Source organism: Bubalus kerabau, chromosome 7 (genome assembly GCF_029407905.1).
Source record: "Bubalus kerabau isolate K-KA32 ecotype Philippines breed swamp buffalo chromosome 7, PCC_UOA_SB_1v2, whole genome shotgun sequence".
Classification (NCBI taxonomy): domain Eukaryota; kingdom Metazoa; phylum Chordata; class Mammalia; order Artiodactyla; family Bovidae; genus Bubalus; species Bubalus kerabau.
The window spans coordinates 39,202,866-39,222,508 of NC_073630.1; the positions used below are offsets into that span (position 1 = coordinate 39,202,866).

The 19,643-nt window shown below is 38.6% G+C and overlaps 1 protein-coding gene across 1 annotated transcript in view; it reads left to right on the forward strand.

The window, feature by feature from the left end:
* The window catches only part of LOC129657658 (bifunctional heparan sulfate N-deacetylase/N-sulfotransferase 3), a 189,921-nt gene that overhangs the window by 71,464 nt on the left and 98,814 nt on the right, over positions 1-19,643 (forward strand). The window contains exons 3-4 of the mRNA XM_055588036.1: positions 2,759-2,846; positions 16,500-16,654. Of these exons, the coding sequence (XP_055444011.1) occupies positions 2,759-2,846; positions 16,500-16,654 (243 nt within the window). The remainder of the gene's footprint in view (positions 1-2,758; positions 2,847-16,499; positions 16,655-19,643) is intronic.

A 19,643-nucleotide genomic window follows, 5' to 3' on the forward strand; every position in this document is an offset into this window, starting at 1 on the left:
GGATTTGAATGGTTAATGTGATGAAAGCTCATGATATACTGTTAAATGGAAAAGGCAAAATTCAAACCTGTATTTTATATTATAATTGATACAGTTCTAATTTTTACTTTATGTCTCTAATTTCACTGAGCTATACATCTGTATATCTGAGTATATGTTGTTGTTTTTGTTTTAGTCTCTAAGTTATGTCCAGCTCTTTGCAACCCTGTGGACGGTAGCCTTCCAGGCCACTCGGTCCATGGGATTTCCCAGGCAAGAATACTAGAATGAGTTGTGATTCCTCCTCCAGGGAATCTTCCTGATCCAGGGATTGAACCTGGTCTCCTGCACTGGCAGGTCGATTCTTTACCACTGAGCCACCAGGGAAGCTTATGAAATGTGTGTATGGGTGTGTGTGTGTGTGTGTATATATATATATAGATGCATCTATTTTATTGTGGTAAAAAAACAGAGAACACAAAGAAGACATACAGATAGCCAGCACACATGGGAACAGATGTTCAGCATCACTAATCATCAGGGAAATGCAAACAAAACCACGAGATCTCACTTCAGAATAGCTAAGGCAAAGACAAGAAATTACAAGTGCTAGAAAGGATGTGGATAAAAAAGAATTCCTGTATATTGTTTGTGGGGTTTTAAATTGGTGCAGCCACTATGGAAAACAGTATAAACCTTCCTCAAAAAATTAAAAATAGAACTACCATATCTCTCAGCAATTTCACTTTTGAATATTTACCCAAAGAAAGCAAAATCACTAATTAAAAAACCCTATTTTCATTGTAGTATTATTTATAATGGCCAAGATATAGAAGCAAGCTAAGGTCCATCAATAGATGAATGGATAAAGATGTAGTGTGTACATACAGTAGAATATTTGCCATTTAAAAAAAGAGTGAAATCTTGCCATGGGACATCATGGATGGGTCTAGAGGGTATTATGCTCAGTGAAGTAAATAAACAGAGAAAGATAAATACCATATGATCTCACTTATATGTAGAATGTAAAAAACAAACAAAATGAAACAAAAACAGACTCATAGATACGGAGAACAAATGGGTAGTTGCCAAAAGAAGAAGTTTGAGGGAATGAGTGAAATTAAGGTAATAGGTAAGTGAAATTAAGAGTACAAACTGCTGATTATAAAATAATTAAGTCATGGGGATGTAATTTACATACATATGCATAAGAAATATGGTCAGTAATACTGTAATGACTTTGTGTGGGCACAGATGTTCCCTAGACTTCAGGTTTGATCATTTCATAATGTATTTAAATGTCAAATTACTATTTTATATTCCTGAAGCTAACATAATATTGTTTGTAAGCTGTATTTCAAATAAAAAATAAGTAGATGAGAAGTATACAATATACAGATACAGTTATCAATAATATAATGCACATAATTACATTAATATGTAATATATTGCTGATAATTATATGAACACCTAATATTTTATGCCACTTTTTAAAAAGTTTATCAGACATTCCTGCATATATTACATATTCTACATTCCTCATCACAGTTCTCTGAACTAGGTAATTGTCTCCACTTTAACAAATGAAGGGTAAAGTTCAGATAGATTTGTATTATCTACCACTAATAACAACAACAAATTCGTAGTAGTAATTGTAGCAGCAGCAATAGGAAAGGAGTGGCAACTAGTAATTGTTGAACACATGCAGTTGTGAGAGAGTCTCTGAATAAAATGAATATCTGTCTATCCCCCCAAAAGATTCAGGTCATGAGCATGAGGGGGCAGGGCTTCCAGGTATCAGACACTAGGAAAAGATTCTGTTGTGGGTCCAGCTGTACTATGGAAGGGTAGGAAAAGATTTAGAGTGGTAGACTAAAAAGAGTACCTAACTTGGATCAGATGATGTATATCCTTAACCTAGGACCTACCATTAATTTTATCTGTGAAAACAGGTAAATCAGTTCTCCTGACTTTCTTCATGTATAATATAAGAATTAACTAAGATCCTTTACAAGTCTACCATTTAGAGTTACTTTTTGCTTCCTTGAGGTGGGCACTGAACTACCATAGTCTGGGGAACGGGAAGAGAAGGAATATAAGAATGTGAATTTGAATAAGAATGAGAAAGAAAAGGAGAAAGAGAAGTCCATTAAAATATTCATAGCATGATACTTTATACAATATAATAATTAAACCTCAAAATAGCTTTACCTGTCATTAGTAAAAAGTTTGTTATCTGTTTTCCAATGAAAGGGCAAATCAGAAATTTACTTTACCATGATACCCATATTTGAAGAATAATCACTATCTTCGGGGAATCTAAGACTTAACAGATTGAAAAGAATTGGATTTTGAAGACCAAAGATGTATCTGAGAAACAACTGTTTCTTTCATTTGTTTTTACATAGTTTCACTTTAAAAGAATATCTTTTTTTTTTTTTTTACAGTTGGTGAAGTACATCCCCTAAAGGGTAAAATGAGATGTATTTTATGTATTAGATACTAGTTCCTTCGAACATGAAGAATAAACTTTTCATTTAACTTCCTTTTTCTAACTGACACTTTTTGCTGATTTACTGCATCTAAAGAATAAATGTATAAGTATATAAATATGTAATCTCAGAACCATCTTGCTAGTTGGAAGGTGGTTAAAAAAAACTACTTTCCATCATTTAATTCTCTCATGCCTAAAGGAGTATTTTTACCTTTTGACTGCTAACAGAAGATATCTTCTCAAAGCGATTCTCTACCTGATACGTTTTTTAATTATGTATTTCAGGCCCTGCTTGATACTCAGAATCTTTTGCGTGCACAAATCGCAAATTTTACTTTCAACCTGGGATTTTCAGGGAAATTTTACCATACAGGTAAGAGAGAGATTAACTATCCCCGTAGTTAGCCTCTCTGACCACTCTCTTTAAAACTGTGACCCCCTCCTCTTCAGACCTTCTTGTGTCTCTCCACTACTTTATTTTCTTCATATTACTCAATTTCATTTAACTTATTTAACCTTTACAGAATGTTAATAGCTTGAAAGTTTATTCACCATGTTATTATTTAATGGCCTTTTCTCTATTGAACTATAATTTACAGACATAAAACTGTATAACTAATAAGTATAGTGTTCAATGGATTTCACCAAGTGTACAGAGCTGTGTACCCAGATCAAGAAAGAGGTACTACCAGAATCTACACACCCTCTCCCTTGTGCTGCTTTATAGTCACTTGCTTCCCACCAAGAAAACCACTATCCTGGCTTCTAATATCATAAATTAGTTTGCCTGGCTTTAAGATGTGTATAAAAAGAATCATATAAATGGACTCTTTTATATATAGCTTGTTTTGTCTAACATTATTTTGGTTTTGCAGATATTATTGTGTAGGGTTGTATTTCTTTCAACTTTTTCTGTAGTATTGCAATGTTTGAATTTAACAAATTTATTTCATTCTGTTCCAGTGTGGATGGTTAGGTTGTTTTCAGTCTTTGCCTTTCGTTTTTTTGGAATAGTCATGTTAAGAATGTTTTAAACACAACTATTGTTAAAAATAGTTGTCCTTCAGAGGACAGTTTTTTTCTGTTGTTTATCAACCAGTAGAATTGCTGGTTATATGGTATACTTATAATCAGCTTTAGTAGAAAATGCCAAACAGTTTTTCAAAGTGGTGATATCAATTTATATTTCCAATACTATGTGAGTTTTCCTGTTGTTTTATATTCCTCCAAGTATTTAATATTATTATCTTATTATTTTAGCCCTTCTAGTGGGCATGTCATATCAGTTCAGTTGCTCAGTCGTGTCCGACTCTTTGCGACCCCATGAATCACAGCACGCCAGGTCTCTGTGTCTATCACCAACTCCCGGAGTTCACTCAAACTCACGTCCATTGAATCGGTGATGCCATCCAGCCATCTCATCCTCTGTTGTCCCCTTTACCTCCTGCCCCCAATCCCTCCCAGCATCAGAGTCTTTTCCAGTGAGTCAACTCTTCGTATGAGGTGGCCAAAGTACTGGAGTTTCAGCTTCAGCATCAGTCCTTCCAATGACCACCCAGGACTGATCTCCTTTAGGATGGAATGGTTGGATCTTCTTGCAGTCCAAGGGACTCTCAAGAGTCTTCTCCAACACCACAGTTCAAAAGCATCAATTCTTCAGCACTCAGCTTACTTCACAGTCCAACTCTCACATCCATACATGATCACTGGAAAAACCATAGCCTTGACTAGATGGACCTTTGTTGGCAAAGTAATATCTCGGCTTTTCAATATGCTATCTAGGTTGGTCATAACTTTCCTTCCAAGGAGTAAACATCTTTTAATTTCATGGCTGTAATCATCTGCAGTGATTTTGGAGCCCCCAAAAAATAAAGTCTGACACTTTCCACTGTTTCCCCATGTATTTCCCATGAAGTGATGGGACCAGATGCCATGATCTTAGTTTTCTGAATGTTGAGATTTAAGCCAACTTTTTAACTCTCCTCTTTCACTTTCATCGAGAGGCTTTTTACTTCCTCTTCACTTTCTGCCATAAGGGTAGTGTTGTCTGCATATCTGAGGTTATTGATATTCCTCCCGGCAATCTTGATTCCAGCTTGTGCTTCTTCCAGCCCAGCATTTCTCATGATATACTCTGCATAGAAGTTAAATAAGCAGGGTGACAACATACAGCCTTGACGTACTCCTTTTCCTATTTGGAACCAGTCTGTTGTTCCATGTCCAGTTCTAAAGGCTGCTTCCTGACCTGCATATAGGTTTCTCAAGAGGCAGATCAGGTGATCTGGTATTCCCATCTCTTTCAGAATTTTCCACAGTTTATTGGATCCACACAGTCAAAGGCTTTGGCATAGTCAATAAAGCAGAAATAGATGTTTTTCTGGAACTCTCTTGCTTTTTCAATGATCCAGCAGATGTTGGAAATTTGATCTCTGGTTCCTCTGCCTTTTCTAAAACCAGCTTGAACATCTGGAAGTTCATTGTTCACATACTGCTGAAGCCTGGCTTGGAGAATTTTGAGCATTACTTTACTAGCGTGTGAGATGAGTGCGATTGTGCATAGTTTGAGCATTCTTTGGCATTGCCTTTCTTTGGGATTGGAATGAAAACTGACCTTTTCCAGTCCTGTGGCCACTGCTGAGTTTTCCAAATTTGCTGGCATATTGAGTGCAGCACTTTCACAACATCATCTTTCAGGATTTGAAATAGCTCAACTGGAATTCCATCACCTCCACTAGCTTTGTTCGTAGTGATGCTTTCTAAGGCCCACTTGACTTTGCATTCCAGGATGTCTGGCTCTAGGTGAGTGATCGTGATTATCTGGGTCGTGAAGGTCTTTTTTGTACAGTTCTTCTGTGTATTCTTGCTTCCTCTTCCTAATATCTTCTGCTTCTGTTAGGTCCATACCATTTCTGTCCTTTATTGAGCCCACCTTTGCATGAAATGTTCCCTTTGTATCTCTACTTTTCTTGAAGAGATCTCTAGTCTTTCCCATTCTGTTGTTTCCTCTATTTCTTTGCATTGATCACTGAGGAAGGCTTTCTTATCTCTTCTTGCTGTTCTTTGGAACTCTGCATTCAAATGGGTATATCTTTCCTTTTCTCCTTTGCTTTCTGCATCTCTTCTTTTCACAGCTATTTGTAAGGCCTCCTCAGACAGCCATTTTGCTTCTTTGCATTTCTTTTCCATGGGGATGGTCTTGATCCCTGTCTCCTATACAATGCCACGAACCTCATTCCATAGTTCATCAGGCACTCTATCTATCAGATCTAGGCCCTTTAATCTTTTTCTCACTTCCACTGTATAATCATAAGGGATTTGATTTAGGTCATACCGGAATGGTCTAGTGGTTTTCCCCACTTTCTTCAATTTAAGTCTGAATTTGGCAATAAGGAGTTCATGGTCTGAGCCACAGTCAGCTCCTGTTCTTGTTTTTTCTGACTGTATAGAGCTTCTCCATTTTTGGCTGCAAAGAACATAATCAATCTGATTTCGGTGTTGACCATCTGGTGATGTCCATGTGTAGAATCTTCTCTTGTGTTGCTGGAGGAGAGTGTTTGCTATGACCAGTGCCTTCTCTTGGCAAAACTCTATTAGCCTTTGCCCTGCTTCATTCCCTATTCCAAGGCCAAGTTTGCCTGTTACTCCAGGTGTTTCTTGACTTCCTACTTTTGCATTCCAGTCCCCTATAATGAAAAGGACATCTTTTTTGGGTGTTAGTTCTAAAAGGTCTTGTAGGTCTTCATAGAACCGTTCAACTTCAGCTTCTTCAGCATTACTGGTTGGGGCATAGCCTTCGATTACTGTGATATTAAATGGTTTGCCTTGGAAACGAACAGAGATCATTGTGTCGTTTTTGAGGTTGCATCCAAGTACTGCATTTCGGACTCTTTTGTTGACCATGATGGCTACTCCATTTCTTCTAAGGGATTCCTGCCCACAGTAGTAGATATAATGGTCATCTGAGTTAAATTCACCCATTCCAGTCCATTTCAGTTCGCTGATTCCTAGAATGTCAACATTCACTCTTGCCATCTCTTCTTTGACCACTTCCAATTTGCCTTGATTCATGGACCTGACATTCCAGGTTCATATGCAATATTGCTGTTTACAGGATGGGACCTTGCTTCTATCACCAGTCACATCCACAGCTGGGTATTGTTTTTGCTTTGGCTCCATCCCGTCATTCTTTCTGGAGTTATTTCTCCACTACTAATTGGTTTGGTTCAGTCACTCAGTCATGTCCAACTCTTTGAGACCCCATAGACTGCAGCACTCCAGGCTTCCCTGTCCATCACCAACTCCGGGAGCTTGCACAAACTCATGTCCATTGAATCTTGATGCCATCCAACCATCTCATTCTCTGTCATCCCCTTCTCCTCCTGCCTTCAATCTTTCCCAGCATCATGGTCTTTTCCAGTGAGTCATTTCTTTGCATCAGGTGGCCAAAGCATCAGAGTTGATACTAATATCTGCTATTTAAGTACTCTAAGTTTGTTCATCATCTTCAAGATAGCCTTGGCAATTCTGGGCCTTTTGCATTTTTATATAGATTTTAAAATTAGCTTCCCAGATCCACAAAGATCCTCACTGGAATTTTTATGTTATTGCTGCTGCTGCTGTTGTTGTGCAGTCACCAAGTCCTGTCCTACTCTTTGCAACCCCAGGGACTGTAGCATGCCAGGCTCCTCTGTCCTCGACTGTCTCCCAGAGATTGCTCAAATTCATGTCAGTTGAGTCAGTGATACTGTCTGAACCATCTCGTCCTCTGTTGCCCTGTTGTCCTGTTGCCTTCAATCTTTCCCAGCATCAGGGTCTTTTCCAGTGAGTCAGCTCTTCATATCAGGTGGCCAAAGTATTGTAGCTTCCACTTCAGCAACAGTTCTTCCAATGAATATTCAAGGTTGATTTCCTTTAGTATTGACCAGTTTGATCTCCTTGCAGTCCAAGGGACTCTCGAGAGTCTTCTGTAGCACCGCAATTTGAAAGCATCAGTTCTTCGGCACTCAGCCTTCTTCTGGTCCAGCTCTCACATCCATACATGACTACTGGGAAAACCATACCTTTGACTACACAGACCTTTGTTGACAAAGTGATGTCTCTGCTTTTTAATATGCTGTTTCTCAGCTTTCCTTCCAAGAAGCAAGCATCTTTTAATTTCATGGCTGTAGTCACTGTCCACAGCGATTTTGGAACCCAAGAAAGGAAAGTCTCACTGCTTCTGCTTTTTCCCCATCTGTTTGCGATGAAATGATGGAATCGGATGCCATGATATTAGTTTTTAATGTTGGGTTTCAGGCCAGGTTTTTCACTCTCCTCTTTCACCCTCATCAAGAGGCTTTTTAGTTCCTCTTCACTTTCTGCCATCAAATGGAATCATTTGCATATCTGAGGCAGTTGGTATTTCTCCTGGTAGTCTTGATTCCAGCTTGTGATTTGTCCAGCCCAGCATTTCACATGAAGTACTCTGCGTAGAACTTAAATAAGCAGGTTGACAATATACAGCTTTGTCACCCTATACTATTTTTATTTAAATTACATTAAATCTATTAATTAATTTGGGGAGAATTGTTGTACTAAACATGGAGTCTTCCTATGCTTGAACATATTTGTGCTCAGTGTATGCTCAGTCATGTCTGACTCTCAGCCACTCCAGGGACTGTGGCCTGCCAGGCTCCTCTGTCCATGGAATTTTCCAGGCAACTGGAGTGGGTCACCAGTTCCTACTTCAAGGGATCTTTCTGACCCAGGGATCAAACCTAAGACTCTTGCATCTCCTGCATTGGCAGGCGAATTCTTTACTAACTGGGAAGAACTCATATTTAGGTCTTCTTTAATTATACTTGACAAAACTTTATTATTTTTCTATTTATTCCTTGGTGGAGTTTTTTGGTGCAGTAGTTAACTGTGTCTTTTTTACAGTTTTTTCCCCCATTTCTCTGTTAATAATATGTAAAAATAAAATTGATCTTGTGTACTGATATTAATATTCAGCAGCCTTGCTAAACTCACTTATTAATTCTATACTTTCAAGATTCTTTTGGATTTTCTACCTATTCAATCATAAAATTTTTGGATAGTAAAAATTTTACTTCTTCCTTTCTGAGCTTTATGAATTTTTTTTTTCTTTTCCTTGCCTACTACATTAGCTTGGATGTCCAGTAAATATTAAATAAACATGGTGATAACAACACTCATGTCCTGTTCCTGACCTCAGGGGAAACCCTTAAGTAGTTTTGTTCCTGTTCTTGAGGGGAATTCTTTCAATAGACAATTTCATAGAAAGTCTTTATTAGCTTAAGGAAGATCCCTTCTGTTCCTAGATTGCTAAATGTATGGATGTTGAATGTATTTTATTTATAAATTATCTGTTGTCATTCCTCACTAAAATGATCACTCTAAAACACTTTATTGTTGTAATACCAGCAAGTAGAACAGTGCCTAATGAAAAAAAATGAGCTTATGAATAAAGGATTGGGTGAAAATAAAATTACTTTCTTTTCACCATTAGTATTTATAGGGAACAAGGTCAGAGAATAAAATTTGACCATGTTGTGTTGTGAAAGAAAATCACTCTAAACAATAAGAATAACTAAAACTTCTTTCCCAAACATAATAGAAATACAAGAAAACATTCCTGGCAACTAAATTTTTTTTTGTCCAATGCTGATGCTAAAGACCAACTCGAGCCAGTTGCTCTCCTTCATTTCTGTTTCTGAGAGACTCACCTCTTTCCTTACTTGGGTTCTCCCAAACAGCTCACAGTACGTGTGTCCTCTCTCTAAGCCAAGGAGAGTAGATGGAACACAGGAGGAAGCTACGGAGAAAGCATGACAGAGTTTTGTATAAGATCTGAAAGCTCCCACAACACTTAGTTAGGGTTGTCTAAAACCAGTAAAATCAGTTTTCAGTGGGAACAGATATAAAATTTAATCATCTGAATCCTTTGAAAATTGGATATTGTAAAGTTTAATTGAATTACATTGTCTTCCTTTCTAAATGAGTAACTCCTTTTTCTGTTAAAAATTCTGTTTTATTCAGTCTTGAAGGGAAGAAGAAAAACAGCACCCTCATACTAGTAAGTTTTATTTTAGAAAAGGGTTTCATCTTATTTGGTTTACTTTCATTTTTGAAAGATTTGTGCATTTTGTGAAAAATAAAGAGATGAAAGAATAAAAATTGTAGTTCCCTTTTAGTGAGCAACACCATATTCTAGTTACTTAACTAAGCACTTTTCATGTAACTTTTCATTGAATTCTAGGAGTTAAAGAATGTGTATCTTGTTTTCTAGATAATAACATAGAAACTTAGTGGGGCCCAAGGTTATATCGCTAGTTAAGTGTAAAAAACAATACTCTTAACTTTCAGTCAGAGCCCAAGTCTTATGTATTAGGAAAAAATGGATTATTATCATTTAATTGGCAATCCTTGGTTAAGGAAGCTGAATGTCAAAAGGTGCCTTCCCCTTATCTATAGGTTCTTTAGGTTTGTATATTTTTCCAGATCACCAAGAATCAATCAGTTCAGTTTAGTCACTCAGTAGTGTCCAACTCTTTGCAACCCCATGGACTATAGCACACCAGGCCTCCCTGTCCATCACCAACTCCCAGAGTGTACTCAAACTCATGTCCACTGAGTCAGTGATGCCATCCAACCATCTTATCCTCTGTGATCCCCTTCTCCTCCCGCCTTCAGTCTTTCCCACCATCAGGGTCTTTTCAAACGAGTCAGTTCTTCAAATCAGGTAGCCAAAGTACTGGAGTTTCAGCCTCAGCATCAGTCCTTCCAGTGAACACCCAGGACTGATCTCCTTTAGGATGGACTGGTTGGATCTCCTTGCAGTCCAAGGGACTCTCAAGAGTCTTCTCCAACACCACAGTTCAAAAGCATCAATTCTTGAGCACTCAGCTTTCTTTATAGTCCAACTCTCACATCCATACATGACTACTGGGAAAACCATAGCTTTGACTAGATGGACCTTTGTTGGCAAAGTAATGTCTCTGCTTTTTAATAAGCTATCTAGGTTGGTCATAACTTTTCTTCCAAGGAGCAAACGCCTTTTAATTTCATGGCTGCAGTCACCATCTGAAATAGTGTTACAGATGAGAACCAATAGTGTGTAAATTTTAATTATATCAGAGAATTACTTAACTATGTGAAGAGAAAAGTTATATAAATTAGTAAATGCTCATCTTATCTCTAAACTCCACATTTGGTCCATAAATGTTGGTTAAGGGTCCTGAATTTGGAGTTGTGTAATTTGGGTTAGAATTAAGATTCTGAATTCAGGTTCTATCCCATATTTCCATTGACTTGTGGCAAATTACATCGCCTCTCCAAATATCAATTTCCTTATCTGTAAAATGGAATTAGTGGCTTTGAGCACAGAGTTCTAGTGAGAATTAAATGAGACAATACTTGAAAAACAGTTAAGATAGTCTCAATTGCAATGATAGTTTTTAATATAGTATCAGAGTAGAAAATACTACAGAAAAAAATATTGAAGAGACACAAGTTACTTAAATAGATATATAATAAAATAATAATTTACATTAACTGTAAGATTTCAATGTAGTTTTGTAACAACTTAAGAAATGACACTTAAAATTGAGGAATTTGACTTGAGTTCTCTCTCTAGTTCTGACAAAAGTTGGTAAAGTGGAGAAATAAAGGAGTGACAAGAAGCCAGGATAATCAAACCATGAATGACTATGTTTCAACTGTTTTTTATCATGACATTTGAAGTATTAGGCAACAGATACTTATTCTCAATATAATTAATTCTGATGTAAAACATCCCCAAAGTAGAATTAAAGGAAATCAGATAAGGAAGAGCTGTAAAGAAAAAAGGAAGGGCCTTACAGTTATGCCTGCTATGAATTTACATAAGCCTATCAGAGGGGCCCTCTATGATGTTCAGAAAAGGACAGCAAATGCCTGAGCAATCTTTCCAAAGAATTCTGAAATCTGTTGCACTGTCCTCATATATAAACTTTGAGTAAAGGCTAACTAGAAAAATGAATAAAGAGGAGAGAAGAAAAAAGATAGGGAAAGGTAGGAACTATAGGAGACAGAGAATAGAGCTAAAAGTAGTTGGAGGGGTGACTTTATTCATAAACTAGGAAATCTCAGCTCACTTTTCCCAGAGGAGGTGGAAATCAGCAATGAACTGATTACTAGGAAACCCTAAGAGAAATCTACTTGTTTTCAGTATGCGAAAGTAAAACTGCAACAAGTAATTGACTTGTAATCTTAACTAATAAGGTGTCCTGAGGACATGGAAATTAAGCAAGAGGAGAGTATTTAAGTAGAGACGTTTAACTGCAGGGAAACCAAAAGCATCATCCTTATGTCGAGAAAAAAAAGAAAAACGTATTTAAGCGTCACCAGTCACACTTAGTAAATGTCTCTTTACCAGGGCCACCTTATTTATTACCTAAAAGGCAGCAGGACACAAGACTTTGCCATGACTGGGGTCATCAGATTTCTATGCCCCTGACTGTATCTTCCTATTCTTTTGCATGCCTTTCTAGAAGGCTTCCCAGAGCTTAGAAGCCCCAAGAATGCCTGGTGTGGGTGACTCATTAATCAAGCAATTACTTAATATAATGGCTTGATCAGTTCTTAAATTCTTAAATACAATGTCCCCTCTGTCACATAACACTCTGGTAAGCCTCCGCGGCACGCCCCCCCCCACCCCATATAGTACTGTAGTGAAAAAAAGAAAAAACTCCAGGAGACACATAGAAGATGCAAGAACAGGAGCAAGAAATGCAGGAGGGAAGGACACGGGCATTTTAAATTACCCAGTATGTACCTGGATCTTGTAGACACTTTCTCACAAAAGGAATAAAATAGATATTGCTGTCCATATTTTTGCCTACGTGAACACCAACATTAAAGGGGTTATATGACTTGCCCACAGCCACACAGCTCAAATGTGTTGGAACCTAGAAATAAACTAAAAAGCTTCTAACTCCAAAGGCTATACTTGTTCAACTCCACTGACATGAGTAACAAGAATAACATGAGTAGTATGCTAAAGAGAATAAAATAAGGGAACTAAAACAGATTCGATTTATGTATGCCCTTTACAGAGAGAGCAAGAGTTCCCTCACATCAGCAGAGTACCTAAGCATGTGAAAGTGAAATTGAAGACTGTCCTTATTGAAAGATTATGTTATTACACCCATTCTATATAACTAATCGTGTTCCTCCTGCATACATCAGAACAACCATGCAGCCATGTACTACATCTTTACCTTTGGTCTCTTTCCTTGCCCAATAAATCATAAGATCTAACTGATCCTTTTCCTGCCAGTAGTTACTACCTTCATTTTTTCGGAAAATTAAATCATAGAGGGGTGGTAACAAGTGGCTTGGTTGGTTGTGCAGGGGGAGTAGTCTGTCCACCCTCATTAGCCTCTAGAGACCCATCAGAACCAGTCACACAAGAACTGCTATTGAAAATACGAAGACGTTTTTCTCCATGCAGAAGGGACATCATTTGAAGAATCTACTGTTCTAGGACCTTATTGAATTGAGTGTCATTGCTGAAATTAAAGTGTGACTGTATAATTTTGTGATGATTAATATCATCTTATGAGATGTCAGGACAGACACCTTACACTGCTCTCATTTATGGTTTAGTAAAGAAACTCTACCTGGAGAAACATAAAAAGAGACTCCTACTCCTGCATATAAATTAGAGAACCGTATCATTTCCCACTCTCAACTAAACTGCAGATCAGAGAAAATGAAGGAAATAAAATAAGCCCAAATATGAAATTCAGAAGAACCACAAAGCTGACTCTCAAGGAAATAGAGGTTTTTTGATGTTTGCTTCCAAGAACTTGAAAGAAAGGAAAAGCATGACGAACATGAGTTTCACCAAGGAGCACAGTGATTCTTGGGTTGTTTTATGATGACTTCATTTCTCAGCTTCTTTCCATCACCATCTTTCTTTTTTTCTTTCCTTCAGTTTTCTCTAGTTTTTTCAATAACAATTCCCACATTTCCCTTTTTCTCCCTTTTATGCATTAGTATAAAAAGCAGAGGAAACAGAGATCAAATTGCCAACATCTGTTGGATCATCAAAAAAGCAAGAGAGTCCCAGAAAAACATCTATTTCTGCTTTATTGACTATGCTAAAGCCTTTGACTGTGTGGATCACAACAAACTGTGGAAAATTTTGAAAGAGATGGGAACACCAGACCACCTGACCTGACTCTTGAGAAACCTGTATACAGGTCAGGAAGCAACAGTTAGAACTGGACATGGAACAACAGACTGGTTCCAAATAGGAAAAGGAGTTCATCAAGGCTGTATATTGTCACCCTACTTATTTAACTTATATGCAGAGTACATCATGAGAAACGCTGGGCTGGAAGAAGAACAAGCTGGGATCTAGATTGCCGGGAGAAATATCTATAACCTCAGATATGCAGATGACACCACCCTTATGGCAGAAAGTGAAGAAGAACTAAAGACCCTCTTGATGAAAGTGAAAGAGGAGAGTGAAAAACTTGGCTTAAAACTCAGCATTCAGAAAACTAAGATCATTGCTTCTGGTCCCATCACTTCATGGCAAATAGATGGGGAAACAGGGGAAATGGTGGCTGACTTTATTTTTGGGGGCTCCAAAATCACTGCAGATGGTGACTGCAGCCATGAAATTAAAAGACGCTTACTCCTTGTAAGGAAAGTTATGACCAACCTAGACAGCATATTAAAAAGCAGAGACATTTCTTTGTCAACAAAGGTCCATGTGGTCAAGGCTATAGTTTTTCCAGTAGTCATGTATGGATTTGAGAGTTGGACTGTAAAGAAAGCTGAGCACCAAAGAATTGATGCTTTTGCACTGTGGTATTGGAGAAGACTCTTAAGAGTCCCTTGGACTGCAAGGAGATCCAACCAGCCCATCCTAAAGGAGATCAGTCCTGGGTGGTCATTGGATGGACTGATGTTGAAGCTGAAACTCTGATACTTTGGCCACCTGATGTGAAGAGCTGACTCATTTGAAAAGACCGTGATGTTGGGAAAGATTGAGGGCGGGAGGAGAAGGGGACGACAGAGGATGAGATGGTTCGATGGCAACACTGACTCGATGAACATGAGTTTGGGTGAACTCCAGGAGTTGGTGATGGACAGGGAGGACTGGCGTGCTGCAGTACACGGGGCCGCAAAGTGTTGGATACGACTGAGCAACTGAACTGAACTGAACTGAACTTATTCACAAACGTAAGGAGTAACCCAGATAAATTATGGAATTATTTTGTTGGCAATGTTGTGTTACAACCCATGTCAGAGTGATCTAAATACTATTAGAGCTCTACAACACATTTCCCACTCATATTCCCTGCACTGCATTCCCTGCTTATCCCCCATTTCTCTCCAAACTTAAATTATACAAAGATCCTAAAAGTTAAAAATTCTAAAGTCCTTTGGAATGATTGTGTATTTCCTTCTTACACCGATTTTATATGCATGTCTCATGTTTTAAAACTTTTTTTTTTTTTTTTTTTTTTGTTTTTTTTTTTTGTTTTTTTTTTTGTTTTTTGTTTTTTTTTTTATTTTATTTTTTTTTAAATTTTATTTTATTTTTAAACTTAACATAACTGTATTAGATTTGCCAAATATCAAAATGAATCCGCCACAGGTATACATGTGTTCCCCATCCTGAACCCTCCTCCCTCCTCCCTCCCCATTCCATCCCTCTGGGTCGTCCCAGTGCACCAGCCCCAAGCATCCAGTATCGTGCATCGAACCTGGACTGGCAACTCATTTCATACATGATATTTTACATGTTTCAATGCCATTCTCCCAAATCTTCCCACCCTCTCCCTCTCCCACAGAGTCCATAAGACTGTTCTATACATCGGTGTCTCTTTTGCTGTCTTGTACACAGGGTTATTGTTACCATCTTTCTAAATTCCATATATATGCGTTAGTATACTGTATTGGTGTTTTTCTTTCTGGCTTACTTCACTCTGGATAATAGGCTCCAGTTTCATCCACCTCATTAGAACTGATTCAAATGTATTCTTTTTAATGGCTGAATAATACTCCATTGTGTATATGTACCACAGCTTTCTTATCCATTCATCTGCTGATGGACATCTAGGTTGCTTCCATGTCCTGGCTATTATAAACAGTGCTGCGATGAACATTGGGGTACTCGTGTCTCTTTCCCTTCTGGTTTTCTCAGTGTGTATGCCCAGCAGTGGGATTGCTGGATCATAAGGCAGTTCTATTTCCAGTTTTTTAAGGAATCTCCACACTGTTCTCCATAGTGGCTGTATTAGTTTGCATTCCCACCAACAGTGTAAGAGGGTTCCCTTTTCTCCACACCCTCTCCAGCATTTATTACTTGTAGACTTTTGGATCGCAGCCATTCTGACTGGTGTGAAATGGTATCTCATAGTGGTTTTGATTTGCATTTCTCTGATAATGAGTGATGTTGAGCATCTTTTCATGTGTTTGTTAGCCATCTGTATGTCTTCTTTGGAGAAATGTCTATTTAGTTCTTTGGCCCATTTTTTGATTGGGTCATTTATTTTTCTGGAGTTGAGCTGGAGGAGTTGCTTGTATATTCTCGAGATTAGTTGTTTGTCAGTTGCTTCATTTGCTATTATCTTCTCCCATTCTGAAGGCTGTCTTTTCACCTTGCTAATAGTTTCCTTTGATGTGCAGAAGCTTTTAAGGTTAATTAGGTCCCATTTGTTTATTTTTGCTTTTATTTCCAATATTCTGGGAGGTGGGTCATAGAGGATCCTGCTGTGATGTATGTCAGAGAGTGTTTTGCCTATGTTCTCCTCTAGGAGTGTTCACCAAGTAACAGATTTTCCTTTGTTACAATTCATGTTCAAAGCTTTACATGTATGTAAGATAGTATAAATGGTATCTTCTAAATGCATATATAGGATTACATTACTGGATGGATAGATGGATAGACATACATACAGATGAACAGGCAATCAGTGTAGCTGAAATTAATTGAATAATTTTTTCCCTCTTCCCTACGCCCTAGGAACTGAAGAGGAAGATGAAGGGGATGACCGTCTTTTGGGGTCTGTTGAAGAGTTCTGGTGGTTTCCACATATGTGGAGCCATATGCAGCCCCACCTCTTCCATAATGAGTCATCTTTGGTGGAACAGATGATTCTCAACAAAAAGTTTGCCTTAGTAAGTAACTCACTTTGAACTAAAGTGCACAGACTACTAAAGTGACTGGCTTTTTATATTGAGAACATCTGAGGTTTGGGGCATACGGGCACTTTTAAGCAGGCATTTCTATGTGATGGTCAGAAACACTCGGTAGTGCAGCCTGTCAGCATGTGACTTTTGAATTCGTATTGGATGTTCATCACTATGTTTCATGTTTTGCTGCTCCTGCTAAGTCACTTTAGTCGTGTCCGACTCCCTGCGACCCCATGGACTGCCGCCCACCAGGCTTCTCCATCCATGGGACCCCCCAGGCAAGAGTGGGGTCTAATTTAAAAGGAAATTTTCAGGACATTCACAGGACTCAGCTACATGACATTACAGTCAGAGCTCATAAAATATGGTTCACATCCAGAAAGAGCTTTCAGCTGCACTGAGAAGACAAAATACACACATAAAACAAATCTCCCCTTAGAAAACAAGCGTACACTTACCAAAGGAGATGGGGGAGGGATAAAAAAGGAATTGGGGATTAGCAGATACAAACTACTACATATAAAATAGATCAACAATGAGGTCTTACTGTATAGCACAGGAAACTATATTTGACATGCTATGCTTTTGAACTGTGGTGTTGGAGAAGACTCTTGAGAGTCCCTTGGACTGCAAGGAGATCCAACCAGTCCATTCTGGAGGAGATCAGCCCTGGGATTTCTTTGGAAGGATTGATGCTAAAGCTGAAACTCCAGTACTTTGGCCACCTTATGCAAAGAGTTGATTCATTGGAAAAGACCCTGATGCTGGGAGGGATTGGGGGCAGGAGGAGAAGGGGACGACAGAGGATGAGATGGCTGGATGGCATCACTGACGCGATGGACGTGAGTCTGAGTGAACTCCAGGAGTTGGTGATGGACAGGGAGGCCTGGCGTGCTGCGATTCATGGGGTCACAAAGAGTGGGACATGACTGAGCGACTGAACTGAACTGAACTGAACTGAATAAACCATAATAGAAAAGACTATGAAATGAATATATATACACACACATACATATAGATATATAATTGAATCATTTTACTGTAAACAGAAGCTAGCACAACACTGTTAGTCAACTATAGTTCAGTTTAAAAAAACAGTCTTCAGTAAAATGAGATATTCCTGGACCTAGTGCCAAACTGTATAGACGTAAAAGCCACCACTCAGAGAAAGAAGTGTCATTGAGATTACCCAAGGAAATGTTGTGTAAATAGGATTTCAGGTACGTTCTGAAATAAGAATAAGATTTAAGTGTCAGGGAGAATTTGGAGTTAAATGAGGCTGAGGGAAACACAGGTAGGAGGTGTTTGCTGGCAGACGGTAATGAAATCTCAATCTGGAAAGGCAAATGGGAAGAAAACCATTTCAAAGACATCAAATACATATAACACAGGGAAGGAACATTCATTTGACTGAGCAAGATACACTGTTTTATAACCAAGAGGATTCTGATTCTGGACAGGAAATTTTACAGTTAAAGTTAAGTGCAGTACATGGGAAAATGTGCTTGTGATGAGTGGAGATGGTATAGAGAGGTTAACAAACCAACACGGCATGTTTGGGGTGGGAGGGTGTTTATCTTTGTATTATTCTGATGGGCACACAAACATGTGGAGGAAGTCCAGACAAGTAACTCTTTGCTGAACCAGCATTCTCCTTCCTGGGCAGAGAGTACACTGGGGCAAGGACTGTGTTCTGTCTATCACAGTTCCCAGTTCATGAACATACTCAGTGAATATTTGTAGTATGAACAATTAAAGCGGCAGAAATTACCTCTCAAAAAGCAAGTGAAGTGTAATATATCTTTATTTATTACAGCATTTTTCTTATTTGCAAACCCCAAAATTTATATTACAGTGTTCATAGATTATGTTGTTAATAAAGCTAAAACCATCGGATCATATTTCTAGGTTCAGTTCAGTCAGTCAGTCATGTCCAACTCTTTGGGACCCCAGGGACTGCAGCACACCAGGCTTCCCTGTCCATCACCAATTCCTGGAGCCTACTCAAACTCATGTCCATCGTGTCAGTGATGCCATCCAACCATCTCATCCTCTGTTGTCCCCTTCTTCTCCTGCCTTCAATCTTTCCCAGCATCAAGGTCTTCTCCAATGAGTCTGTTCTTCGTATCAGGTGGCCAAAGTATTGGAGTTTCAGCTTCAGCATCAGTACTTGCAATGAATACTCAGGACTGATTTCCTTTAGGATGGACTGGTTGGATCTCCTTGCAGTCCAAGGGACTCTCAAGAGTCTTCTCTGACACCACAGTTAAAAAGCATCAATTCTTCAGCGCTCAGCTTTCTTTATAGTCCGACTCTCACATCCATACATGACTACTGGAAAAACCATAGCTTTGACTAGATGGACCTTTGTTAGCAAAATAACAAAGGTCTGCTTTTTAATATGTTATCTAGGTTAGTCATAGCTTTTCTTCCCAGGAGCCAATGTCTTTTAATTTCATGGCTGCAGTCACCATCTGCAGTGATTTTGGAGCCCCCCAAAAAATGAAGTCTGCCACTGTTTCCCCATCTATTTGCCATGAAGTGATGGGACCAGATGCCATGATCTTAGTTTTCTGATGTTGAGTTTTAAGCCAGCATTTCCACTCTCCTCTTTCACTTTCATCAAGAGTCTCTTTAGTTCCTCTTCCCTTTCTGCCGTAAGGGTGGTGTCATCTGCATATCTGAGGTTATTGATACTCCTCCCGGCAATCTTGATTCCAGCTTGTGCTTCTTCCAGCCCAGAGTTTCTCATGATGTACTCTGCATATAAGTTAAATAAGCAGGGTGACAATATACAGCCTTGACGTACTCCTTTCCCTATTTGGAACCAGTCTGTTGTTCCTGTGCTAAGTGTTGCTTCTTGACCTGCATACAGATTTCTCAGGAGGTAGATCAGGTGGTCTGTTTTTCCCATCTCTTTAAAAATTTTCCACAATTTGTTGTGATCCACACAGTCAAAGGCTCTGGCGTAGTG